This window comes from Trichechus manatus, unplaced genomic scaffold (assembly GCF_000243295.1).
Source record: "Trichechus manatus latirostris isolate Lorelei unplaced genomic scaffold, TriManLat1.0 scaffold00045, whole genome shotgun sequence".
Lineage (NCBI taxonomy): Eukaryota > Metazoa > Chordata > Mammalia > Sirenia > Trichechidae > Trichechus > Trichechus manatus.
Window position 1 is genome coordinate 5,503,891 of NW_004443981.1, and position 27,889 is coordinate 5,531,779.

General features: G+C 53.3%; 1 protein-coding gene across 1 annotated transcript in view; it reads right to left on the minus strand.

The window, feature by feature from the left end:
• Nucleotides 1–27,889, minus strand: part of ITPK1 (inositol-tetrakisphosphate 1-kinase) — a 185,330-nt gene that overhangs the window by 44,886 nt on the left and 112,555 nt on the right. Inside the window, exon 4 of the mRNA XM_004376682.2 lies at nucleotides 8,689–8,806. Coding sequence (XP_004376739.1) covers nucleotides 8,689–8,806 — 118 coding nt within the window. The remainder of the gene's footprint in view (nucleotides 1–8,688; nucleotides 8,807–27,889) is intronic.

Consider the following 27,889-nt stretch of genomic DNA (forward strand, 5'->3'; position numbering starts at 1 on the left):
CCACTGGCACAGATGAGCCTGGCTCCAGGCACCTGAAGCAGGTGCGGCCTCTGCTCTGGAGCAGGGGCAGGAGCAGATCCTTCCCAGGATGGGGAGAGGGCAGGGAGATGGAGTGGATGGGGCTCGGAGAATTAGCTGCAAAATGGGTGTCTGGCGTAATGGGGACGGCGAGCCTGGAAGTTAGGTCAGAGCTTGGCTTGGAGACTTACAGCTCTGAAACCATCAATGAGTCTCTTTGCTCTCTAAGCCTTGGTCTTCTCATCTGAAAAGTGGGACATTGTGGATGTGCTGGAGGGTCAGCAAAGAAGAATGAGGGCTCAGTGACTTACCCAGAGCCCCAGGGCAGGGGCAGGATTCAAACCTAGCTGTCCCTGAGGCCAGGAAGGGTATACGCGGGGTGGGGGTGGGGGAGTGGCAAACCGGTGCTCAACATCACACAGGGTGGGGTGGGGATGCCACCTCGATCTGAGCGTGGGCTCTCTGCCTGGGCAGCAGAAAGCACCAGATCTGAACACTAGGACTGTCTCCAACCCACCCCCAAAGTCCAGGACAGAAAGCACAAGCTGAGCGCACCCCCCAAAGGGGCACCTACCTCTCTGGTCAGCTCCAGGCCTGTGCCACATGCCCCGCCACCTGCTCCTGCCCACTTTGACCCCTCAGCCTGGGACCTGTGGGCTGGGCAGGCTGACACTCAGGTGGGCAGCAAGAGGCCATTAACCATGTCAGTCACACACCCACAGGTCACTCTGCCAGATGAGGGCGGTGCCAATGCCTCAAGAAGCCCACCTGACAGGCTCGAAGCATTTTCCTGAGGGGCTGAGGCACAAAGTCAGTGCTGGAAGCTGGCCCAACTTGGGAGCGGTGCCCACGGGGACGTGCACCCCATCCATGTCCTCCACAACTCCAGCCGCCTGCAGCTGGGCAAGCTCAGGGTGAGCAAGCTCTATGTGCCATATGCTCTATCCCTTCCCAGGACGCCCCCCCACACCCTCTGCAGCTCACCAAGGGCAGACCACTGGCCCCCTCCTCTGTGAGCGGGAGCCCCCCACCTCGATCACACAGACCCCACACCCCTGGGAAGATGCTCTTTGGGGAGTTATTCCTGCCAGGCTCTAAGGAATGTTATTTTCAGCTCACTTGGTGTCTAGATTACTCAGCTTCACTCCAGCTTCCAAACGGTCGCCAAGATGAGCCCTGATTAAATTCCAGTGAAACCACAGGCAGAAACACTCCATTTGTGGCATCTGCCCCACTCCCAGGGGGGCCTGGCATCCCATCAGGCCATCTGTCACCTCCAGAGCATGTGCGGGAGGTTCCAGGAAAGGAGAACAGGGAGCCACCCGTCACCTTGAGTCATCCTCAACTCAAAATCACCTATCGTGCCCTTCACCCGGTGCCAAGACCTTCACCATCCACCACCCCGGAGCCAGGAGACAAATTCATGTTCCTCAATCACAGCCCCAGAACCTTCTCATGCATCATGTCAGCCAGGCCAGGAGGCCACAGCCTGGCCTAGAACCACTCAGCCTGGGGTGGCAGAGCCAGGCCTGGGCTTTGGAGCTTCCATCTCCAAATCCCAACACCGTGCAGCAAAGGGGGCCACCAATGGGCCACCAGCGAGGGAAATGGCTGCAAATGCACGCAAGGCAACTCTTCGCTTGTTGCCCCAGCCGCCTTTTCTCCCTGCCCTCCAGGCCTGGACCAGTGTTTAACTTACAGGAGGCTTCTGCACTTGGTCTGGATTGGATCCAGTTCACAGCTACCTGTGCCTCTGCCTTCCCAAGGCGTGTGGGATGGAGGTGGGTGTGGGTGCAGGTGGGTCCCCAAGGGGCTGCCTCCCAGAAGCAGTTATCTATTAGGGAACCTTGGCCAAGGTGCTCAGGGCGGGTCACTCTGCATGCTGTCCTACCTCACATTTAGACCTGCTGCGTGGAGGGGCCTTGCCACTGAGGCCAAACCCCTGGCCGGCCAGACGAGATGGACCATTCTGTCAGTCACCCAGGGGAAAGGTGGATCCCCAGGCAAGAGCCTACCTCTCGGAAGGTGGTGTGGCAGACCACTAGTTGTCCCCAAAACTCGGGCTCTCCCGTCTTCCAGGGCAATAGACCTCTTGAATTTTAGCTGGGCACATGGTTGCCCAGAATAAGGGCTACATCTCCCAGACTCCCTTGTAGCTCTGTCTGGCTTGTGACTAAGTTCTGCCAATGATCTGTGACAAAGTAACATGTAGCTTTCAGGACTCTTCCATAAAACATACCTAGTGCTTACTGCCCTTTGCTTCTTTAATCTTGGTCCCGCTCTCCATTCTAATGTCTACATCATGGATGTGATGGCTGGAGTCTCAGCCACCGTCCTGGACCATGGAGGGCCCACCATGGGAGAAGAGTGGGCTGCAAGAAGCTGGGTTCCTCTCGTTTCACGTGCACTGGGTGACCTGGCCCTGGACTTTTACATGAGAGAGAAACCAAGTTCTATCTTACTCAAGTCAGCGTTCCCTTAGGTCTCTGTTGCTGCAGCAACTTGAATACTAACTGAATTGGCGCACTGAGACTGACAGGTCTCGGGCAGAGAAAGGAATTCACCTCCCCTCCAGGCCCTGGTCTGCGAGAAGGAACTCTGCGGGTGTGGACCGAAGGTGGCACCCAGCATGCAGAGGCTGACCGGGTACCCAGACAGGTGAGGCTGGGAGCTGAGAGGGCAGGCCTCACCTCACCTGCCTCCCTGGGGCTGAAAGGGGGCAGAGGGGAGTCCCCGTGGCTGATGCTCTGCCTGAAGTCAGGTGGCCACCTAAGCATGGACGCCCCTGGTCCATGTCATCCCTGGGAGAACCTCCCTGTACACCGTGGCCCACCTGCCTGCCCCCGCTGCACAGCAGAGCCCCTCCCCATCATTCAGGACCCAGGCAGCCCTGCAGCAGCCACCCTAGGCCTGGTCTTCACTGCAGCCGCCCCGCAATGTGAGAACAGCATGAGCCCCCTCAGCATGGGGAATGGTGACAACTTGAGGGAGTCTCCCAACACAAAAGTGGTGTGGCTTGGATTGCTATCATTATCTGGGGGAACTTACAGGGTAATTATGGCTGTTTACAGTACGCTTAGAAGGGCTGTGTGCCTCCAGCAATAGCAGGGAGTGGGCAGAGGGGATGCGCCTCCCTGAGCAGGCTCTCTGTGTCTGCTCCAAGCAGCAGCCTGGGCACCTGGGAGGACAGGGATGTGGGACCCAGGGGAGACCAGCTGAGCCTGTGCTTCGCAATGAGCAGCCCAAGGGCAGCCCTGGGTGGGCAGGAAAGGGCTCCAGGAAATCCAGCCTCTGCTCACCCTCCTGGAAGAATACAAGCCAACTCGGCGTGCATGATAAGAAAATCAGGGTGCAGCAGTCGCAGCCACCCGCAGACCATTTCCTGCTGGCTGAGCACCACGCCAGCCTGTAGGGTTTGGTCAGCAGGCCCTTGCTGGGCCTGGAAGGTACTGGGCCCTCCCCTGGATGACCTGCGTGGCTCCCCAAGCAGGCAGCACCTGGGTTCCACGTTTCTTGGACCCAGCGGAGCAGGCCTCACCTGACCCTCTCCCACCTGTGGCTGGGTGGGGGTCACTGACTGTTGCAGGCCACAGGCCCCAGTCACCCCCCAGCAGGACAAAGGTAACAGTATCAGAGCCTCGAGACAGACTCCAGGCCACATCTGGGCTGGACTGTCTATGAAGTCATCTCAGCACCTCACTCAGCAGCTCCAACACCTTCCCTGGCTGCCCGGAACAGTCCACATCTGCACGCGGCAGTCAACATCCTCCCTGCTCTGACGCGACAGCCTGCCAGCCCCACAGAGCCCCACACGCCGGCTCTCTCTCCATTTCACTCACATCTGCCACCTTGGGGAGGACACTCTCCAGCAGAAACGGAGTTCTCATTGTTCGCTGTGTGCTGCATGCTAGTGCAGACCACATTCCACGCTACATTAAAGTCATCCACGTCTCCCCCACTCCCAAAGACTTCTGGGATGGCCCCAGCTTCATTTTTTATTAAAACAAGAGCCCCCAGACCACAAAGTGAGCCCCCATCTATGGCTGACACAGAGCCAGACCCCTGCCTTGTGACCTCTAACCCTCGTGTCCCCCTGCTGCCGGAAAAGTAACGTGGAGAGTTTAAGCAGCCTGTCCAAGCACAGCTAAGTCAGAGGCACGTGGACTTGAACCTGACCCCGCAGCTGAGCTCCCTGTCAGCCCCTAATATGCCCACTTATGCGTGGAGGCCCTGGCCTGGTGTCTGCTGAGTTGACTTCAATCCTGTAAACATGCAGGCTGATGACATGAATTTGAAATTTTAGCCTACTTTGACTGTGAGGAAATAAACTTATCTTCGTTAAGACCAGCCACTTGTGGTATTTCTGTTATGGTAGCACTAGATGACTAAGACAGTGTTTGGTACTGAGAGAGTGGGGTGCTGCTCTAACAGATACCTAAAATGTGGAAGCGGTTTTAAAACTGTGAATGGATAGACGTGTGGCAGTGACAGAGGACCAGCAGCAGCAGAGAACCAATGGCAGCAGAACCAGGAGACCAGTGCGAGATGGCGCTGGAGCCGACCCATGGAGCGAGAAAGCTGAGTGCCTGTGCACGGGAGGCTTCCTGGCGGAGTGGGGTGTCTCCGGGCACTTACCAGTGGAGCTAGGCTTGCCGACCCACAGAGTGAGAGAGCTGAGTGTCTGTGTGCACGAGGCTTTGTGGCGGAGTGGGGTGCCTCCGAGCACTTATACCGGTGGAGCTACTGAGCTTTGGAACACTTGCCCCAGCAGGGCAGATGGGGGCATGAGGCCCGAGGGCCGAGAGGCCATAGGAAGCAGAAGCTGTAGAGACAAGGGACACAAGAAGCCAAGCTGCTTCAGTCTCAAAAGGTATGGCCATGACCTCAGGGGTTTCAAAGGGTGGAGCCATGGCCTCTGGTGCTTCTAAGGGTGGAGCTGTCACTCCAATGGACTAGGAGAATGGTGCGCCTAAAGCCAAGGGAGCAGAGCTGCTGTCCCAGTGGGCCTGGAAGGTGGAGCTGAAGCCCAGGGCCGAGGGGCCTCCACTCAAAATCAGGAGACTGTGGCCAATACCTAGAGTCTGGAGGGCAGGGCCATTGTGTAAATTGTCTCAGAGAACAGAGGATTATTTTCAAAGCCTTGAGGGCTAATGTAATGTGTTCTGCTGACTTGCTTGGTGCCTGTTATCACTTCTTCTCCTCTAGTTTCTCCCATTTGTAATGGAAATGTCTAGCTTGTGCCTGTTCTGCCATTGTACCTTTGGAAGCAGAGAACTTGTATTCTAGATTTCACAAATGAAGAGGAATTTTTGGATTTTGGACTTGGAGTTAAGACTTTTGCTATGATATGATGGGGTGAATATGTTTTCCATGTTGCAAGGATGTGATTTTTTGGGGGCCAAAGGGTGGAATGTCATGGTTTGAATTATGTCCCCCAAAACATGTGTGTATCAATTTGGCTAGGTCATGATTCCTGGTACTGTGTGATTTTCCTGTATGTTGTAAACCTGCCTCTATGATGTTAATGAGGGAGGATGGGTGGCAGTTGTGTTAGTAAGGCAGGACCTGATCTACAAGACTGGATTGTGTCCTGAGGCAATCTCTTGAGATATAAAAGACAGAAGTGAGCAGTGAGACAGGGGGACCTCATACCATCAAGAAATCAATACTAGGAGCAGAGCGCGTCCTTTGGACAGGGGTCCCTGCGCCGAGAAGCTCCTAGTCCGGGGGAACACTGATGCAAAGGCTGACAGAGAGAGAAAGCCTTCCCCTGGAGCTGAAACCCTGAGTTTGGACTTTTAGCCTACTTTGACTGTGAGGAAATAAACTTCTCTTTGTTAAAACCATCTACATGTGGTATTTCTGTTATAGCAGCACTAGATAACCAAGACACTTTCCTCTCTGCCAGAGGGGCAAGTGTAGGTAGTTACAGCAGAAAGTGTTTGCAGAAGAGAACCTCGCCTGGGACAGCGCCGCTGGACAAGAGGCTCTCCAGGCTAAGAGTTGGGGTCACTCTGCGAGCACCAGAGAGTGACGGCCCCAGGACTCCCACAGCCTTCTGGAGCCCCCTCCCATGGGGCCCGGGGAGGTGGGGTCCGCCTTGGAGCAAGGCATACCTACTGTTAGTTCTATTTCCTTAAACCTGTCAGCCACCTAGTTAGTTCCCCGCTTCATTACCTCCCCAATCTGCCACCTACAACCAGCCTCCACCCTGTGGCTGGCTGGCAGGAACTTTCTAACACCCAAACTGAACTGGGACACTCCCTGGCTCAAAAATTCCCAAGGGACTCCTCCCTGGCCCCAGGGGAGAGGCCAAATTCCCCCGCTGAACAGTGGGCAGTGGGGCTTCATGCTGCCAGTGTCCCCACTCCAGCAGACCACTGCACCCCACTTCCTGTGCAGGGTGCAGTCAGCCTTACTGCAGTCCTCTGCTCCCTGACCACGTCATGCATGCCCACAGCCTAGGCCCCAGCTCACACCTGCCTCCCAGTCCTGATTTTCGTGAAAATCAAAGACAGACGCCAAGCCCCAACTCAGACTCCGCATCCCCTCCAGTTATAACAGGAGCGGCCGCTGCTCCTGGGTGATTCCAAGGGTGACCACTGCGCTAAGTGCACTACAGACGGCTTCCGGGTTAGCCCGAGCCCAGAGCTGTGGCTCAACCAGCTGTTACTCACATGGCACAGAAACAGGCAGGGCCAGGTCAAGTGGCTTGCCCAAGGCCACACAGCCAGCAGGACCCAGATTCGGACTTCCCTCGGTCTGTCTCCAAAGCCTGTGCTCTCAGCTCTGACACAGCCCTCTTCACAAGGCGCCTTCCTAATCCCTCCAGAATTCATCCCTTCTGGTGGGCGTGGTGAGGGCATCAGTTGCAGCTGTGGGCCTGCTACCTTCTCCCACACATCTCTGCTCCAAGGAGGGGCAGGGCATGCCCTCTCATCTTTAGTACTGTCTCCTGTCCTTGCACACGTAGTTGGTGTCCAACAAACACCTCCTAGGATGAGGTGGATTTCCTTTCCAGAGCAAAAACATTACCCGGGGTAGACTGGGGTACAAGTGGCCCCAGAGGGGGCAGCCCTGTAGATTCTCCTCATCTGGGGTTCTGGGTGGACCCAGGAAAGGCATGCAAAGGGAGGGGATGCTGACAGCGCTGCTGGCTACCTCAAACCAAAGGAAGACAGGGTGATGGGCTACTGACAAAGCTTGCCCGCTTGGGGGCACCACACCCCGGAGGCCAGTCCCATGCTCTGCACCAGGACAGGGAGGGCCAGGCACCAAGACAGAAAGGCCTTGAGACCCCCTTTGAGGACAGCCAGGTGCAGCTCTTACCCAGGGCATGCTCCTGAGAGAGAGAACCAAGGACTCCCAGCTCTCCTGGGGCCAGAGACCTCAGCTGTCAGATGCTGCCATATCCAGGGCTCTCCGGGGCCACTGCAAGGTGGTCTAGTTTTTAGTTGCTTAAACGTAAGCAAAGGATGGTGTTTCTGGTCGTGGGCATAAAAGTCAAGGTGAGAGGTTAGGAGCTGGGGACCCCAAGTTGGAAGACCTGCTGAAGGCTGGCTCTGCCACTTACAGACCATGTGACTGTGGTGCGGCTGCTAACCTGTCAGAGCCTCCACCTCTCAGATGTACAACAGGAGGGTCGCTGTGCCCACCTTTATGAGCACTGCGAGCAAGAAGGCTGGCCCTATTCCAGGCACACAGCCCGTACCCAATAAATGCAGTTCTCTCTCCCACAACGGCCCCTTTTAGACAGGCCGCCTTGACCCTGTGCACCCCACTCTGCCCACTGGTCCCACCATTGCACAAAACGACCCCCGGGCCAAGTCACCACCCAGGCCAGAGTTCAAGGCAGCGCCTGGAGGCCACCATCAGAGTCTGCATGGCAGGACTGGGGAAGGTGGGGGGCTGCCTCTCCTGCCCCAAAGATGAATCCTCATGCAGCCCCAGGGCCCAGGCAAAGAACTTCTCCTTAAAATTAAACAAAAGGTTCTCAGCAGGGAAAGCTTGGTACAGGCCAGGAGAACTAGGAGGTCACTATTGATATGAATCTTTCCAGAAAGCCCTGTTCACATAAACAAACACCTTGGAAAAGCAGTATCACCTTCTCTCAAGCCACCCTGCCCCTGGAGGTCGGGAGGATGAGTGCTCAGGGACAAAAGCCTGCAGCTGGCAGGAGAAGCCACAAAGATGAAGGCTCCCACCGAGAACACAGCGTACCCCGAGAGGCTCAGCTGCCACATGACATATCTCTGTGTGTTTGATTAAAGGCCCTTTAAATTCCTTGTTTGTCTCCTTCGCCAGGTTACATAACTCCCCTTGCTTGCTGCTGAGCTGTTCTATTCCACATGCACCCAGTCCTCTAAGCATTGTGTGATTGGGACACTTCATCACCACCATGCCACCCGTGGGCTCAACATGATGGAACAAAACCCTCCTCAAGTGGCCAGAGCCACTCATCCAAAGAGTACATTGAGGTCTTTCTTTCCTGGTCACAGAGGCAAAAACAAAGGACCTCCCAGAAAGTTCTCCCCCATGGAATTCAACTACTCCCTGCCCTAAAGTATTTAAAAGGATTGGACCCCCAGGCCACGGCCACCTTGTGATCAGTTAGGGAGGGGGGCTGCTTGGCTGTGGACAGATGCTGAGGCCACACCTGTCTCTCCCTACCTTTCATGTAGGCCTCAATCTTCCGGATGAGCTCGTAGGACTTGGAGCGGTCAAGCAGGGTCCTGATCGCAGGAAGGGGATCCAGGACGATAGTCTCGGGGTGGGCATCGATGTATTCCTGAAACAAAAGCAATGCCTGCTGGTTAGAGAGCGGAGGCTGGTGCTGGAACGCGGAAGGTGAGCAGGGTTTTATCCCTCTTGCTGAGGGTGTCTGGAGGGCTGCCCCTGCTGCTCCCTCCTCATCAGCCCCAATTTCTCTTTGGGGCATCATGTAGTCTGGAAAGCTGCCACCATCCGCTCAAGCCTGCTGGGGAGCACATGACTTTGGACAGGCCAATCAGAGCATGCTATACCCTGGGTCAGGACTGGTCATGTGACCCCAGTTGGTCCAATCAGAGTAAGGCTCACAGCTCTCGCAGGGAATGCTGGAATGAAAGCACTCTTCCTCACTTGAGGAAAAAGAGGAAGCCTGGAGACCAGGCACTGGTCATTGTGTGATCTTATGGAGAAGACCCGACTGAGCCAAAACTCAGATATGCAGCTCAAACTGAGACAACAGAGCTGAGAAAAGGAGAAAAACCAGGCTTTCGTCATATTATTTGAGTCTTGGATAAAGCCACACCTGAAACCGGATGTATCCCACCTGCTGGTTACACTCGACTGATAGTGGCTGCCCAGACCCCTGCACTGGTAAGGATTCTGAGGCCAGTGAAATGAGTCATTAGAATCTCTACGGAAAGGTGCGGGCATGATAAACATGCCACATGTGTGCCACTTGTCCACTTCAACTGGACAAGTGCTTACTCACTACCTCCTGACTTCATGGTAGGCACTATGAAAATACAAGAAGAATGGGGACAAAACTAGACTTTGCTGAATTTACAGTCTTCTCGGGCAAACAGCACCAACACAAGCAGGGAAAAAAGAGTCTATGACTATTATCAACAACAGAATTCAACAACCAAAAAAAACGGCCAAGTATTTCTAGGAAAAGAACATGGGCGGAGAGATAGAATGTCCCTGGGACCCTGGTCCTGCCACCCATCACCTCTGTGACCAGAGGAGCTCCGACCCCCCTCAATAGGGCAGACCCAGGAAATGAGACCATCCCTCTGGCTCTAAAACGCTACAATTCTAAGGACAAAAACGCAGAGAGCTGAGTAAAGAGAAAGGGTCTCAGGGAGAAGGCTGGACTTGGCCAGTCAGTGGCTTCATTCATCCATTGCCACAACCTCCCTGCCCACCACCCCATCCCTGCCCAGTCCAAGAGACCAGTCTGTGACGATAGCACAGGCCAGGCAAAAAAACCCCAACCATGATGCTTCTTTTCTAGGAAACCCTATCAGCAAAAGGAAAGATCAATTTGGAGTTATTCTTTTTATCAAGTGAACTCATTTTTGTTCCTAGTAATTGTTTTTTTTTAAATTATGGTAAAAATATATATAACAAAATATTTGCCATTCAATCTTTTTACACGTACAATTCCTTTTCAAGAGCGCTCAATACAAAAGCCAGAGGTTCATACTCGCTTCTCATCTGAAATTCTGAAATCTACCAACCTCTAACCTGTCTGTGTTTCATAGCAGAGCATCCGGCTATGGGGTCATTTATGTCTTTTTCTCTGATTGTTTTAAAAAAAATTCTCCATCCCTAAAGGGTGGCCAGCACCTGCATCTAGGGAAGCCCCACATATCCTTCCTTACTCCCCTGAACTCCTTGGGACCTCCACATCCGCTCTCCTCAGAAATTCCTTTCCTGACACAGCATCCTGCAGACCCCAAGGCTACACAGAAGCCGCCTGCCCGGATTCTTCCTCCTCCCACCGAGAGACCTGCCTGTCAGCATGTTGTTACAGAATGAGCCAGGCAGCTGAGGTGAGGAGGCCACATGGGCCTCCCACTCAGGGCATGAGGACAACCGAGGTTCCCTGAAGGAAAGTTTACCCAGCCCTGCCTCTGACGGCCGGAGCTTCACCCAAGTGCCTGAGCCCCTACCTCTCGTTTGAGGGCAGGTATCTCTCTTGGAAGGAGGCTTGATAGCACAATGGTTAAGCACTCAGAGGTTGGTGATTTGAACCCATCCAGCGGTTCTGCGGGAGAAAGACCTCGTGATCTGCTTCTGTAAAGATTATAGCCTAGAAAACCCTATGGAGCAGTTCTACTCTGTCAACATGGGGTTGTTATGGGTCGAAATCAAGTTGATGACACCTAACAACAACATCCCTCCCTGCACCATTCCTTTACCAGAGCTCGCTCTTTTGAACAAGATCCATGCTTCCTCAAGAGCATGTCATTCATGAGTCCTTCCCTGTACATATGAAATCATGTTAAAAGGTCATCCGCTCAATAAGCACAACGTGACAAACTTCACATGGCCAATGGCACACCAGGCATCATGTGAGGTGAAGGGGACTCGGTGAATGAAAGCCTATCACACTTTGATTTCTTGGATCTATAATCCTGGCTGTTGAATTCACAGTCTGGGTTATACCTGAAGGCACTGCAATGTCCTCTCTCCCTTCCCCCAAACACCCCGGGAAGCAGGGGAAAGACTAACGGACCAGGCGTCGAGAAACCCAAGCTCCCCATTATCCCTCCCAGGGCCACCTTGGGCAAGCCACCTGGCTTCTCTGGGTCGGTGTCCTCATCTGTGACACGAGGAGGGGCTACCGCAGACAACTTTAAGATCCTTTAAGAACTGCTCTCCAGTTCTGAGAGTCTGAATTGAACTGAGAAAATGAAGGACCAGCCTATGGGGGCCGACTTCAAGGCTGCACGGGGGCTGTTCTAGAATGGACAGCCAGCCACTTGTAGAGCACTGCAGGCAATGGGCAGGGACACCCTAGCTCACTGCCTTCCCTTCACAAAGGAAGCAAAATCAGAGACCCTTGCTTCGACGGGCTGGCCCAGTCCCCTAACAACTGAGGTCGCTTCAAACAGGGCCACCCCCAGCTCCTTCCTCGCTCACAGGCCCCCACAGTCTGCATAGCTGCTGAAGAACACAAGGCTGATTCTGGGTCCGCTTTTCTGCATTAGGGCAGTGACCTTTAAAGAGAGAATCCAGAATCATTAAGACATGAATTTAAGCCAAATTCATGAGGAAAAGAAATTAAAGAAACCACAGGGAGAAACATCTGACAAGACAGCCAGCCTCTGACCAGGATGAAAGCCTCGGTATTAACAGAATTATTATTCCTCAACGCAATCTCTTTTGGAATGGGTACAGAGAGGGCAAAGAGTTTTTCCAATCACCCCTTGATCCACAAGTGGATTTTCTTCCAAGCTTTTCAGCTTATCTATTCTGTGGCAGGCCTCATGCATTTTTCACAAGGATCTTAGAATTACCAAACAAATTGCTGGAAGGGTGAGCAATTATCACCACTCAGAGGAAGAAAGACACCAATCGTCTCCATGGCAAATGATAAACATGTGTCCCTCAGGAAGCCTGCAGAGGAACGCCTAGAAAGGGACCCTGCATGAAAGGGGAAGCCTGGATTTAAGCAGGTGGAAAAGAAGGAAAAGTAGAAATCCCTAGCCTTGGGTCAGGAGTGCAAGGAGGAAGTTTGGAGAAGATCTGACTGCTCATTAAAGCACATGCTCCCTCAGGCTTTTTTAGATGCCCCAGGCCCGGGGCATGATTCCAAGAGGGACACCAGGTACTCTGCTGGGCTGGGGAGGGGATCATGACTTCCCCACTGGGAATACGAGCCAAAACAAGAAGACCAAGATGAACAACAGAGGCACCATTTCCTCTGCAGCTCCATCTATGGACAGGAAATGAGCAGAGAGTGAGCGAGACATAGGGATGCTTTTGTCTAATGGCGACTGCAGTCAAAAGTCCTGAGTTTGAATCCTGACTCTGCTACTTATTTGGTGTCTATGAACAAAAAGCTGGAGTTACCTCCCTGAGATTGTTTTCTCATCTGTAAAATCAGCGTTCTAAATAAAACCTATCTTCGGGAGCTGCTACAAAAATCAAGGAGATCACAGATGTGAAAGGCATTTGTAAATATAAAAATGAAAAGGATTCTTATTATTCTGCTAACACACAGCCTCTTAGGGTCAAGCCTGTCCCAAGGTCTCTGAGCTCATCCTGCCCTGCCTGGTCCAGCAGACCGAGGGTGGTGCCAGCCTGCACCTGGAATGAGGAACCAGGCTGTTCTGGCCTGGACTGGCCCTCTGCTGATGCCTGGATTCATGGCATTATGCCCTAGGCAGCGCTGGCTCCAGGGAGAGGCCCGTGGTGGCCGGTGGGCCCACCTGGTCAGCCTCCTCCTGCAGGGAAGGAGAGGGTATGCACTCACAGTACCGCCCCGACTCTGGAGGGAGGGATGAGGCTCTGTCCCCCACCCCCTAGACACAGCAGGGCCCTCTTTAGAAAGTAGGGACTCATCTTTTACAGAAGTGTACTAAAATTATTCACAGATTACATGTGATGTCTGGGATTTGCTTCAAAATAATCCAGGCCCAGGGCGAGGGGAGAGAAGTGGGTGAGGGATGATGAGACAAGAGTGGCTGTGAGTTGATAACCCGCGATGCTGGGGAACCGGTCCATGAGAGGATGTTACGGCAGTCTCACTTCTCAAGTAGCTGAAAAATTTTCCATAATAAGATACATGGGGAAAGGAGGGAGATTGGTGACCAGTCCTCTCATTATTCCACCCCACACTCCCAGCTGTGCCAGTAAGGGGTTCAAACACCTACTCTCTTCCAGCAAGGAAAAAGAGGCAGCTACCCAGATGGGAAACACAATGAGAGATGAACACGGTAATGATGATACAAATGAAAAATCAAAATAATCACAATCGATAACAATTTTAAAAATTATAAGCCATCAATTACCTGGCTCACGCTTTTCAAGCTCATTTTTCTTTTAATATAAAATCCCATGAGGTACATGGACTCCAGACTTTCTGGAGCCATGGATGCTGAATGAACTTCCAAAACTATTGCCCTGAGATAATCTTTAAACCTTAAATGAAAAATATCCCCTGAAGCCTTCTTAAAACGAAACAATAGTTTAACTGGTAAAGAATGTCTGCCTTGAGCATTGTGCTCTTTTTAGAACTATCTATATGGGATCAAATTGACAAAAGCAACCTGAAAGGTTAAATAGGAAGCTTAGGGGGCAGTGAGTTTATGTTAATGAGGGAGGAACAACTGGAAAAGGAGGGTGAGAATGGTTGTACAACTTGAAGAATGTAATCAATGTCACTGAATTGTACATGTAGAAGCTGTTGAATTGATGTATGTTCTGCTGTGTATAGTCTCAACAATAACAACAAAAAATTTAAAAAAAAAAAAAAAAAACCCATGAGGTAAAAGCTAAAACTATAAAGTTTCTTAGGTATAAATCTTCATGACCTTGGATTAGGCAGTGCTTTCTTAGATACGACACCAACAGCACAAGCAACCAAAAGAAACCAACAGATAACTTGGACTTCATCAGAATAAAAAATGTTCGTGCTTCAAAGGACGCCATCAAGAAAGTGAAAAGACAACCCAAAGGATGCGAGAACATTTTTGCAAATTGTATATCAGATAAGGGACTTGTATCTAGAATGTATAACGCACTCAATAATAAAAAGATAAATAAACCAATTAAAAATGGACAAAGGTAATTTAAAAATGGGCAAAGGACTTGAACAGACATTTCTCCAAAGAAGATATAAAAATGATCATTAAACACATAAAACGATGCTCAAAGTTATTAGTCACGAAGAAAATACAAATCAAAACCACAATGAGATACCATCTTCAACCCACTAGGATGGCTTTAATTAAAAACAAAACAAAACAAAACAAAAACCAAGTGTTGAGGAGGAAGTAGAGAAACTGGAACCCTCATACACTGCTGAGGGGAAGGTAGAATAAAGCGGCTAATTCGGACAACAGTCCGGCAGTTCCTCTGTTAGACCCAGAGTTACCACAGGACACAGCAATTTCACTCCTAGGTGTATAGACCCGAGAGAATCAAAAACACAGGTCCACACAAGTTTCACAGAAGCATGAGTCATAAGAGCCAACAAGTGGAAACAACCCACATGTCCACTGACTGATGAATGGATGAACAAGATGTCAAGTGCTCATACAATGGAGTATTACTCAGCCAGAGTTTGTGTGTTCCAGTAAACTCTCAGCCACCAAAGGAGCTCCAGGGAAGGTCCCCTGGATGAAAGAACTTAAATTACTTCCTTATACCCCAAAACCAAACCCAGTGCCGTCAAGTTGATTTTCACTCATAGTGACCCTTGTAGAAGAGAGTAGAAGTGCCCCACAGGGTTTCCAAGGCTACATGTTTCTCCCGTGCAGCAGCTGGCGGGTTCAAACGCTGACCTTTCGGCTTGCAATGGGGCTCTTTCACTACTGCGCCACCAGGGCTCCTTAACTTCCTTATGGCTGTTAAAAATTGCTCCCAGGGGCTTTCCTGGGAAAAGAGGTGATGCTGGGTTTACTTAGCATGTTCTCACTCCTCTGGCTCCTCCTGAGAGTAAGGCCCAAGCCCAGACCTTCCCGCTGATGGCACAAAGGAAAGGCTAGCCCTGGCTCTCTCGGCTCCCACTGGTGGGCGAAATCCAGGAAGTTTCTGGTTCCTAAAGCCTCAATACCATGGTGGGAGTCCTGGCAAGATTCCAGGATGAGCTATTAGTATTAATAATTACAACAATGATGGTGAGCTGCCAATTTTCCCAGAACACTCACCACGTGCAGGCACTGTTCTGCCCACTTTGCAGGAATCGATGCATTCAACCCTCACATCCACCCTGTCAGGTGGGGACTATTTGACCGATAAAGAAACTGAGGCTCAGAACACATGGATACCTTGCCCAACTCACCCACCTGGGATGTGGCCGAGATGGGATTTGAAGCCTGAGGCAGTTCGGCTCTAGAAACAGAAGGGACCAGAAGGAGGCATGGAAAAGCCTGACTGAAGGAAACACATCTCCATTCTACCATGGGCTGGCATTGCTCAACTGCAATTTAAAATTTTAAAACTTATACTAAACAGGGAAGGCAAGCCTAGGCTCTCAGGCTGGCGGGTCAGACCGTGAGCCTGGGCACGCAGCATCAGCATGGAGTTTGCAGCTTTCTTTCCCAGAGGTAGAGTCACAGATGGTCAGAACTGGCAAGGACCTAAGGGTCACTTAGTTGAGCCCCTGTCTTTTCAGAGAGAAGTACGTTCTTCCAGAAGGGAGTGGTAACCAGCCTAGATCACACAGTGAAGTGCACGGTGGAGACTCCAGCACCAAATGCTCCTTCTGCCACCCTATGGCCCACCCTGGTACACTGTTCCCCCGAGGGCCCCTAGGGGGCCACCCACAGCTGGAGCACAGCCTCTGCATCTGTCCCTAACCCTAATCAAGATGAACTCACAAGTGGTAGGAGGACACCTCTTGGGGGAGTAAATAAGCAGCACGATCGGATCCCAAGGTGCACAGAGGCTCTGCGGGCAGATTGCGTGGCATGGGGGGAACAGCATTTGCAGGCTCCCAAGCAGCACCAAGGCAGCTGGTACTGGACACACAGGAGGGGCACAGGGGACACCCAGACGAAGGGGTGGGCCCTGCAGAGGGAAGACTCATAGAACGCAGGGCATGGGAGAGTTCTGCAGAAAGTGAGCCCTCCATCTGTCCTGGGAGGTCAGGTCTGAGCGAGAACAAGCTGTGAGCCATGCTGAGCATCAAAGCCAGGAAGTCAGCCGTTGTTGATGGACATGAAATCAGTGGAGGCCAGGGCCAAACATTCCCCAGGCAAAGACTTCCCGGCCCGCCCAGAACACCCGCCTGTTCATTACAGCTTAGAGAAAACCATGGCCAGTCCACAGTTCGAGCAATGCAGGCTAGGCCTGGACACCTTGGTGCCATGGTGCTCAGCAAAACCCCAGGGACCACGGCTGTTTAGGACTTACAGGGTGTGGGTCTAAGAGGCAGCCAGGTCTCTGGTATAGGGCTGGGGCTGGAGTGTCACACAGCTGAACCTTGGGAGTGGGCTCCCAGGAGCCTAGAGAAGGCTGTGGCAGTATCTGGTACACACCAGGGTCAGGGATGCCAAGTCCAGCCACATGGGGGTGGCATCTGAGGCCTACAATGGAGTTGTGCAGTGCACAACCTGCGTAACAGGTTTTGCCTTCCAATCACTGCCAGACCACCTGTTTCAGCCCAGCCCCATCTAGCCAGTCCAACCCCAGCACAGGGACTTCAAGGCAACAGGCAAGCAGAGGCAGAGTCAAGAAACTGAGTTCGAGTCCTAGAACTGCCATTAACTTTATGTGCAAGTCACTTAAGTTATTTGTGTCTCAGTTTTCCCATCTGCAAAACAAGGGAGGTCACAGCAACTCATTTATAACATCCTTTCTGACTTTTAAGTTCTAGGATTCTTTAATCCTGCAATGTGATGAATAAACAGATGATCTTAGGCCTCTGAGCTGAGAGTCTGCTACCCCAGGCCCAGGACATCCAAAGATGTGAGCCCAGGCCTGCTACCTTTGGAGCACACACAGCTTAGGGTCCCTACCTCCTGCAGGCCATGGAGACCCCCGCCTGCCCCACGGAGGGAAGAAGGCGTGAGGGCAACACGCCACCACAGCCTGACGCTGGCTCCCCAGCACGGACAGATGCCTGTCAGACACGCATTCACTAGCCCAAGCCAGACCACAGCCTCGCTGCCTTCCTGTGCAGTCAGCAGACATTTCTTCTCCATTTTTCTAGATTCGGGTCCCTGGTGGTGCAGAGGTTAGGAACATGGCTGCTAACCAAAAGATGGGCAGTTCAAATCCACCAACCACTCCTTGGAAACCCTATGGGGCAGTGCTACTCTGTCCTATAGGGTTGCTATGAGTCAGAATCGACTCGATGGCAATGGGTTTTTCCAGATTCAGCCCTGGTATGCAGAGGGTGTTTTCTCACTCACGGTCTCTTTTCTAACTTTTCTCAAGTGGCTCCTTGGGGAGCTGAGCCTTCCTGTGGGCAGACATCTTGGTCTTAGCCAGCCCTCGTGTGTATTCTGGGGAGATCTCTAGCGTCTGAGCACTTGGCCCGAGGCCTCCCAGAGAATATGAGACCAAGAAAGTGACAGCTCCAAGAAGCAGGGCACCTCTTCAGCTAAAGACCAGCCCCGTTCTGCCCCCCGCACTGGGGGCTCCGAAGCAGCAGGTGTGGTGCAGAGCCCTGGGAGAAGCATGAGGACAACAATGATAACACAGCAGGGAGTGATGACACGCAGGGACACACCAGCCAGGGGTGGGGGAACAAACCCAGCGTGGGAGGGCTGGGGAGGGAGGGTTTCCCTGGGCCAGTGACGCTGAGTCCCCAGGGGCCATGGGAGTCAGCCACGAGGAGAAAGGACGTTCCAAGCAGAGGGGAGGGAGAGCAACAGCACAGGCATGGGGCAGAGAGCCCAGCGTCCCAGGACCCAGCAGGACTGTCTCAGTGGGGAAGGGGAAGTTAAGACAGAGGCACAAGAGACAGCGGGAGCAGAGCAGCTGAGTTTGGACTTGATCCTAAAACAACAGGGTCCTGAGCTGGGGAGTGACAGGGCCAGCTTTGAGTTTTGGAGCGAGCTGTCCAGAAGCCTGCAAGGCCAAGGGACGGAGCTAGGAACGGACAAGGCCTTGGCAGTGTGCACTGGATGCTACTCTTCAGGAAGGACTCATGTACCTCCTGGGCCTTTGATGCAACCTGCAAAATCAAATCTCCATGATTTTATAGAGCTGGTGAAAAACAAATCAAGAGGTAATCTGCCCCTGGAGTCCCTGGGTGGTGGGAATGGTTAAGCTGCTTGGCTGCTAACTGAAAGGTTAAAGGTTCAAGTCCACCCAGAGGTGCCTCTGAAGAAAGGCTTGGTGATCTACACCTGAAAAATCAGCCACTGAAAGCCCTACGGAGCACAGTTCTTCTCGGACACACAGGGGATCACTATGAGCTGAAGTCAACGCAATGGTAACTGGTACTGGTACTAACTTTCCCCAGACCATTTGCTCATCAGGCCTGTTATTTAAACCTGTGACTCAGGCAGGGATGGTCAGACCTTTATGGTACAGGAAGCGTGAAAGAGAAAGGCGAGGTGTGAGCCCACAAGCACCAGCCGGGAGCGAGGTGGCCCGGGCTCAGGTCCAGACCTCCCACAGATGGGTCGCGTGAGCCAACACTGCCCTGCCCAAAGCCACAAGTGCCCCAGTGGCAAAAGCAAGAGGCGGGAGGTGGAGGGTACCAGGATGCTGGCCCCCTCCGACACTCGGTGCCTCCGCGCCAAAATAAACTGCAAGAGAAACGGACGAGGACTTGCTGGGTGGGAATGGAACTGGTACAGCTTCAGTGCAGGGAAATTTGGCAACAGCCAAATTAAAAACACACAAATTCCGCATCTCTAGTCCACAGAATTCCCCACCCGCACACACCAAGACATACGTGCAAGGGTGTTTACCGCGGCGTGTTTCCAAAACACTGCCGGAAACGTCCGAAACGTCTGTCAGCAGAGGACGGTTAAGTAAAGAAGACCAGGCCATTTCACAGAATACTAAACCAGTCGCGGTCAATGACTCATGGCGACCCCATGTGTGTCAGAGTAGAACTCTGCCCATAGGGCTGTCAGTGGTTGATTTTTCGGAAGCAGACGGCCAGGTCTTTCTTCTGAAGTGCCCTGGATGGATCTGAACCTCCAACCTTTCGGTTAGCAGTCAAGCGGGTTATCTGTTTGCACCATCCAGGGGCTCCGAACAGAATACTATGCCACCGTTTAAAAAAAAAAAGAACATGCAGGCTGCACACACTGATACAAAATCCTTCGCAAGAGACATGGGATAGAACGATGGGTCTGGGTTGGGGAGGGAAGGCCGTCCATGTTCACATAAACAGAAGCCGTTGGAAAGGCTATGAGGCCACTGGTCCCAATGCCTGCTCACCTAAGCGGGGAAGTGGGTGTTGGGCCACACCCTATGCAGGTGCTACCTGTTACAGAAATAAATGAATCAGGATGACTGACAGGCAAGCCAAGATGACATCTATGGAATCAACCAGAATAGGAGTCACTGTGCAGATGGGTAAAACCCACAGCCCAGGCTGGGCTGTAGGTGGGAGAACTCTGGAACGTTCAGGAGGGCAGAGGAACTTCCTAGGAGAGGAAGACCGGCAACAAGCCCCGACCATTCCATGGTGGAACAGAACAGTCACGAGTAAGGGGTTCAGAAAGGACCAGGCGAGATTGCAACACCCATGCCCAGCCTCCAGACCTCACTGCACTTGACCTCTACCTCCAGCGGGGGCAGAGAGAACCCTCTTTCCAGGTGAAGGGGGAAGTGCTAGGAGGGCAGCCTGAGCACCCAGAGAGACCACAGGTTCCATGTGTGTGGTACACACCCCTCCCCAGCATGCCTCCCCAAGGTCTTTCGGCCACAGGCACCCCCACCCGAAGGCAGACACCATCATAACCGTCCACCTGGGTCACTGAGCACAGTCTGCTTTCTGCTCCCTCGGTGGACAGAGGTGTTGCAGTGTCACACCTCGCTCAGGCCACCCGCTGGGCAGTTTGCCACGGTGGGAGAAATGGGGTTCTGCTGGGGAGAAACCCTGCTGTTCACAGAGCTGGCAGCACCGTCTGCGAGAAAAATGCCACTCCAGTTAAAACGTAACCCCAAAAGCTGTAACAGAGAGAGCTGGGACACTGACCGCTTCATGATCTTCAGATAGCAAACGCCTTCTCACCCTCTTTCCCAGGCCCCTACTGAACACGGTCCCTCCCTTCCTGCCCTCAAATCTCAGCACCAAACTTGTAAGCGTCCTCCAAATTCCATCAGCAGGAGGCAGCTGGAGCTCTTCACCTAACAGATGTCCTCTACCTGGGGGCTGCCCTCTGTCGCCGCGTCACAGCACCTGTCTGGACTCCGGTGACCAGGGAGAGTCCCAGAGACCAAACAGCCTGGAGTTGGGAAAGGGACGGGAGGGCTGTGCCCTTGGTGGCAGAAGGCGGCTCCTCAGGAGGCTGAGACAAAGCCAGGACGGGCAGCCTCACTCACAGAAGCACAGACAGTCAGGGTTGAGGGGTGGAAGGCAGTCACCGAGGTCACCTGGCCTGACCATCTCAGCTACAGCTGAGAAAGGTGAGGGGGAGAAATGGGCTGTCTGGCCCAAGGTCGCAAGAACTCGGTCCCACCCCTTCCAGGGGCCTCCTTGCTCCTTCCCAGCACCCGTCTTAACCCTTCCTTGCCTTCATACACCTGCTCAGGTGAGCCTGCGGAGCTGCCCCTCCCCTGTGCAAAATCCCCAGCAGCTTCCTGTCCCCTGGATCTAGGCCTAAGGCTCCATGTCTGCTCAGCCCTGCTACCTCCCACTCCACCCTAACACCAGCCCTCAGCCAGAGTCGCAGTTCCCAGAACACGTCCTTACGCCTCATTCTGTCCATCCGAGGACCTAGGTCAACAGAGGCCCAGCGCGTGGTCCACCTGACTAGCTCTACTCTTGCCAGGTGAGGTGGCTTTGTGGTTTTTTTTACATGAAGTCAAAGGAAACCACACCAGGCTTTAACATGGGCACACAGTCCATGTGGGCAGAGAAGCAAGTCATAAAATCATGAACCCAAACAAACCAGGGGGAGGAATGAAAAGAAGGTCCTTCCAGGTGTTACTGAAGCGATGAAGTTCATGAGATTGTAGACTGCTATAGGGAGGAGATCCCAACCTCTAAAACCAAAAGACACTGACCTGAGGCCTCCATGTCCACCCACCTAAGCTCTCCACACTGAGCAGATCTCATAGGAAATGCAATGGTTCTCAGCGGGGGCGACTGTGCCTCCAGCTCCCCCGGCAACATCTGGCAAAGACTGGAGACGTTTTTGGAGTCACGACTTGGGGGAGGGGAGGTGTTATGGCAACTAGTGAGTAGAGGCCAAGGAAGCTGCTAAATATCCTACAATGCACCAGACAGCCCCCCACCACAAAGAACTACCCAGCTCAAAATGTCCACAGTGCTGAGGGTGAGAAACCCTGAAATAACATGGATAAAAAGGGATTTCTCTAATTTTGCAAAAATGTCTGAAAAGAGCCATTAGTATTTCTAAAACTCATCACTCCTCAAATCCCACGCTGCAAAGCAATGATCGTCCACAAACAAGCAGAGGGCCCCAGTCAGCGTGCTGGGCCACCAGCTCACTTCTGGCCTGGCCCTCTCCTCCCACCGAGCCACTGGGGCTCCACACAGCCCAGCTCTGTTCCTGGTTGGTAGCAGGGCCATAAAGTCACGGGGTCTGCCTGGGGGCCTGGGCGTCCTCTGCACACGGGAAAGACCATTAGACAGCTAATGGCACTAAATGTCACCCACTTTCCTGGAGCAGAAAGGGCGATTCATGGGCGCTGCCCGCCCGGCTCGGCCAACAATGGGCAGACTGTGCGGCCGTCCCCACCATGGAGGAGTGGCCTCGTGACCCAGGGCAGCAGTGATCACGAGGCTGACCTCACGGCCACCCTGCTCCTCAGGCCAGGGCTGTCCAGACCTGCCAGCACTGCCTCCTGTGGCATCCGCAGGCCCAGGTTTCATCATTGGATAACATCTGCTCTTCAGAGGCAATGCCAGGATGATAATCCTGTCCTCAGGTGACCCCATGCACCCTGAACCCCGTCAGCTGCTGGCTGAAGCCCCACTGAGGCACATTTGCAAAAAGCATGAGCTGCAATCCTGGCTTGGCCACTTTCTACGTGCATGACCCTGGGGACATGACTTAACTTCCTTAGGCCTCAGTTTTCTCACCTGAAAATGGGGAAAATCATTCCATTTTCCAAAGGGCTGGCATAGACACAAAATAGCATAAGATAGGTGAAACCCCCAGTGCAGAGCGTGGTACACAGGACGTGCTCGGAGGGCTTCCTGGCCCTCCCCCTCCCCAGGGCACCTCCCATTCTGTGCCCCCCAAACACAGAGAAGCTCGCTTAGATTTTACGGTGCGATTTAATTTTAACAGGCTTAGATGTCTTCCTCATCAGATTAGAAAGCTGAGAACAACAATAACTTTTGTTTCTTCCACTTCCTCTTCATCCCTACAGCACCCGGTATAAAGTGCCGTCCTGGTGTGCTCAAGAAACATCCGAGGTTGACGTGGTTTGATCCAGTGCAGCCGTGAAATCGCTTCTGAGCCTCAAGGGCTAGGGGCTGGGAGGTACTCAGCCGATGCTCAGGGCAATAGCCTTTAGAGCTTGACTCAGCTCAAGGCCACTGTCCCATCTCGCCATCTGGCACATTCCCTGTACAGTGGGCAGAGCAACCGAGGCCCTGGTGGGTGAGCTGGTGAGGAGCAGAGCCAAGCCTGGTACCCAAGCCCCTCTGACCTCCACCCAACCCTGCCCCGTACACGAAAAGCAGGCAACACTTCCTTCCATGTCCTATTATCTGGGGACACTTCCATAATCACTGTCTCACTGACTCCAATTTGAGCTACAAACACTCCATTCAGCTGGGGTCAGCCACCACGGGTAAGGCTGACGGAGTACTACCACCATTACTGTAATAATGATAAGACGTAAGCTACTGAGTAAGTTACCGGGTGCTCACTGAGCACCAGGCTTGTGCTGAGTGCTTTACACATGCCATCCCGCTAAACCACCCAGGTACGAACTGGCAAGTGGCGAGAATGCACGCCTGTGCACACACACTCGCACTCAAGTGCAGCACTTACTCAGTGCCAGGCAGGTTCTTAGGAGATCACATATATTAATTCACTTAATCCTCACAACAACCCTGTGGGGCAGCTTTGATGTTAGTTACCGTCGAGTCGGCTCGGACTCACGGCAACCCCATGTACAACAGAATGAAACGCTGCCTGATCCCCACACCATCTTCAAAATTGTTGGTATGCTTGAGTCCATTGTTTTAGCCGCTGTGTTTTTTGAGAATCTTCCAATCTAGGGGACTTATTTTCCTGCACTATGTTGGACAATATTCTGCTGTGATCCACAGGGTTATCACTGACTGATTTTCAGAAGCAGATCACCAGGCCTTTCTTCCTAGTCTGTCTTAGTCTGAAAGCTCCCCTGAAACCTGTCCATGGGTGACCCTGCTGGTATTTGAAACACTGGCGGCATAACTTCCAGCATCACAGTTAACACATAAGCCACCACAGCACCACGAACTGACAGACAGGTGGTGAATGAGGTAGCTTAATTTAACTATCATTTTCTTTTAAGAAGAGAAGGGAATTGAAGGGCTGCTGGATTCTGTTCACCCACATCTGGTCCCCTTCCCTGGAGGGTGATCCTACTTCCCCAGCCCCTTGCAGTCTGTTGTGGCCAGTGAAATTTAGAGTCCATGACATGGACTTTGGGGCAGAAACTAAGAGCCACACGCACTTTGCCATGCCCCCCCACCCTCTGCATGACACCCTGTCGGCGCTGCTCCGTCATCCTAGGACCCAGACACGCAGCAAAGCAGCAGCCAGCCCTCCAGGGACATGCAGCACAGGCTCCCATGGGCCTGGGCTGGGTAAGGCCACTGAGCTCTGGGAGATGACTGTTATGTGGCATGGCCCAGCCTGGCCTGATCAGTTAAAGCAGGGAGGGCCTTGAAGCCATCTCACCCAGCATCCTCAGGAGGAAACTGGTGCCTGCAGTCACAGCCAGTGAGAGGCGAGTCACACTCACTTCGCCTCGTGAGTCTGTCCCCGAGCATGCCTGCCCCTCATCCTTGGCCAGGCCCCAGCAGATGACCTCCTCTCCTCCACCAGGGTCACCACACCTGGTACCAACTGCAGGCACAGATCTGAAGGCTCCACGTCAGCACACTTAGCCCTTCACTTTTAATCGTAGGGACGATTAAAAAACCAGTTACCATCCAGTCGACTCTGCTCATGACAATCCCATGTGTGCTCCATAGGGTTTTCAGTGGCTGATCTTTCAGATGCAGATTGCCAGGCCTTTCTTTTGAGGTGCCTCTAGGTGGATTCGAATTTCTAGCCTTTCAGTTAGCAGCTCAGTGCTTAACTGTTTGCGCCACCCAGGGAGTCCTAGAGACAATTACTACCCCATTTCACAGACGAGGGACCCAAAGCACAGAGAGGCTGAGAGACTTCCCCCAAGGTCAACCAGCGGCAGTGGTGGAGAGCTTTGACCCCAGGCAATGTGGCTGCAATATTAGTGTTCTGACCACTCTGCTACAGAGGCTCCAAGAGCCCAAGGGAAGCAAAACGGCCAATCTGTGGGCTCCAGACATTTCCACCTAAATTATAAGGGGGTGAGGGATAGTGTGTGTTCTCTTCCTGCATCTTTGAGGGCCATCTACAATCAGACAGCCGGCAGGGACCCAAAGGCGGATGGTGGCCTGCCCCAGATGGGCCTGTGCACGCCGGACAAGGCTCGCGCTGTGCAGAGGCTGCCTGTCACAGCAGCCAAGGGAGGGCAGGCTCAGGACCACAGGGCACCTGGGGGTGAGGGTGAGGATCCTGCTGCGCGTCCGATGTCATCTTAGAAACACCTGGCCTCTCTGTGCCAGTGACCAAACAGAGTCCACACCCTGTGCAGGCATCTGGCACTGGCAACTGCCTCTTCTAAGCTGGGCCTCTCTCAACCCAATTACATCTCATCATTCCCTACATCTGCAAGATCAAACCCAAGCTCCACAGGCAGGCACGCAGAGCCCCTGAGATCTGGTACTGATGCTCCGGCACCCCCAGGGGGCCCCCATACACCCATTAAGCAGTGCTATCTACCTGATGAACCCCTCAGGCCCTCCCCCTCCACTGACCCGCTGTGGCCCTACACAGGCTCACCCTGCAGGGCGCCAGTGCCCACCATATCCTTCTACTTAGCAAACAGGTCAGGCACGCTTCTCTGCAGGCACCAGGGACACCAGCTGTGCTTGACGCCAACCCCCAAGTGAAGAGACAATTGTTGCTGTTGTTGTTAGGTGCCATCGAGTCAGTTCCAACTCACAGTGACAACAGAACGAAACACTGCCCGGTTCTGTGCCATCCTCACAATCATTGCTGTGTCTGAGCCTACTGTTGGAGCCACTGTGTCAATCCATCTCACTGAGGGTCTTCCTCTTTTTCACTGACCCTTTACTTTACCAAGCACGATGTCCTTCTCCAGGGACTGATCCCTCCTGATAACATGTCCAAAGTACATGAGACGATGAAGAACTACAAACTTCCAAATGGTGAGAAGGAAAGTACAGTTATGAGGGCCTGGGACAGGAGCAGTGATGCCAGCTGGACATCAGGGAAGACAACCCTCAGGAAGGGGACCCTGAGCAAGGAGCTAAAGGCTGCCTGGGGGTAAGGGATGGAATTCCAGGCAGGGAACAGCTGTGCAAAGGCACTGAGGTGGGCAAGAGCTCAGAACTTGAGCAGTTGCTGTTGGAGGGCCAGCACAGCAAGCAGGGGGGTGGGGAGTGGGGTGAAACAAGATGAGGCTGGTGGGGAGGCCCCATGGGCGACATTAGGGAATCTGGTCTTTATGGTAACCACAGTGAGAAGGCATGTAACGTTTCTAAGCCAGGTGGTGCTGTGGTCAGATCTGTGTTTGTCCTAACTCATCACTCTGGGGGCTTGAGGGCAGTTCCTGGTCTGCCTGTGGGCCTCCGCTCCTGGGCTGGGAGGTTTCATCTGGCATCCCAGCCCCTGGACAGAGCTCAGCAAACAGTGTGCTACCGTGGGGTGACTCTCCTTGTGGGATGTGTTCAGACGGAGTCGGGGGGGACCATTTGTGAGGGGGGAACAATTATCGTTCTTCCAGCTAATCAGGCTAGGGTAGGGAGGGCATTCATTCAGACTCAAAGCTCCTTCTTCCAAGCCCAAACCCAAAAAAACCAAACCCACTGCTGTTGAATCGATTCCAACTCTAAGCCCAGTTTGGGGAAAACCCCAGGACAATCCACTAGACTGCTCCACGGGCCTCCTGGAAGCAACCACAGAGGCCCTTTGGGGCAATCCTGGGGCTGAATGGGCGGCAGAGTGGGAGGGCCACACTGATGTCACAGCGAGAAGGGCACACTGATGTCACAGCGAGAAGGGCATGCTGCTCCCGAGGAAGCTGTTTGAGAGGCCAGCCGGCCCCGGGGCCCCTGAGCACTGGGATAGGGATTCCCTCAGGCGGAGCCTCTGCCCACCCCAGCATGGCTCACCGCATGGGGAGGCCCCAGGACCTCTGCCCGGTCTGTTCACTGATAAGCAAGTCGCAGGCACAGCCGCAGCGGCACCAGGCTGCTGGCTCCACATGAACCTTGGAGCAGAAAAACAACTGAATCATCCCGAGGATTCTCCAAGCCAAGGCATTTTGAGGCCAATCAAAAAAAACCTTCGGGGGGAGGGGGGGAGGGTTTCTATGACAACCAGCTTTAATGATCTACAATAAGCAGGGGACTACACCCTCCAACTCGTCCACAAGGACAGCCGAGAAAGGCGCAAGCTCTCAGCTCTGAGAATTCCTTTCCATCCCTGGAGCCTGGAGATTATTAGAAGAATGCTGGGGAGAGAATCCCACAGGAGAAATGTTCTAGAGCTGTCAGGAATATCTCAGAAAAGGCATCTTGCTTGACTAGCATGCCACCAAACCACTTCCCCAGGGACCTGAACATTGTCTTTGGAGAAGGCCCTTCAAACGGAGCCCCGTCTGAGGCAAATCACCTCCGCCCTGCTTCACTGCCACAGGGCAACCCCAGGGGGAGGCCAGCTTTGCAAACCCAAGCCCTGAGCTCTGCCTCCTGCCTCTGAAAGGACTAGCCTCTGGCTGTGTCACCTCTGTCCCCCCAAGTCAGGCCCATGCCACCTTGAGAATCAGTGAAGAGTAAATATTAAAACGAGATGATGGAAACAGCTGGCCTGGCCCGAAATCAAGGAAGGTTAGCCTCCCTGTAGTCTACCTGGCAAAGACCTGGATGTGAATAGCTCTTATTTTATGGAAGAGTGAGAGGCCAGGTGAGTGGCACCGGGCCTAAGGGCGGGAAGAAGGCTGCACTGAGCTGAGGTGTCTCTGCCCCGCCCCCCACCCCATGCCTTGGTCCTTCTTTACGCCACCCCCGCCTGACTCCTCTCTTCCTGGGGCCTCTAGAAAGCACGGTCTGTCACCCTTTTCCCTAAAGGATTGTTCTCTTCACAAGGAAGGAAATGTCCTGGCCTTATCAGACATCCGGCTTGAGGCCGAAGCACTGGCTGCAGTGAAAATTTACCCCAAACATGGAGGCTGGAAGGTTATACTGAGGTCACTTTAGCCATCCCCCACCCGCCTC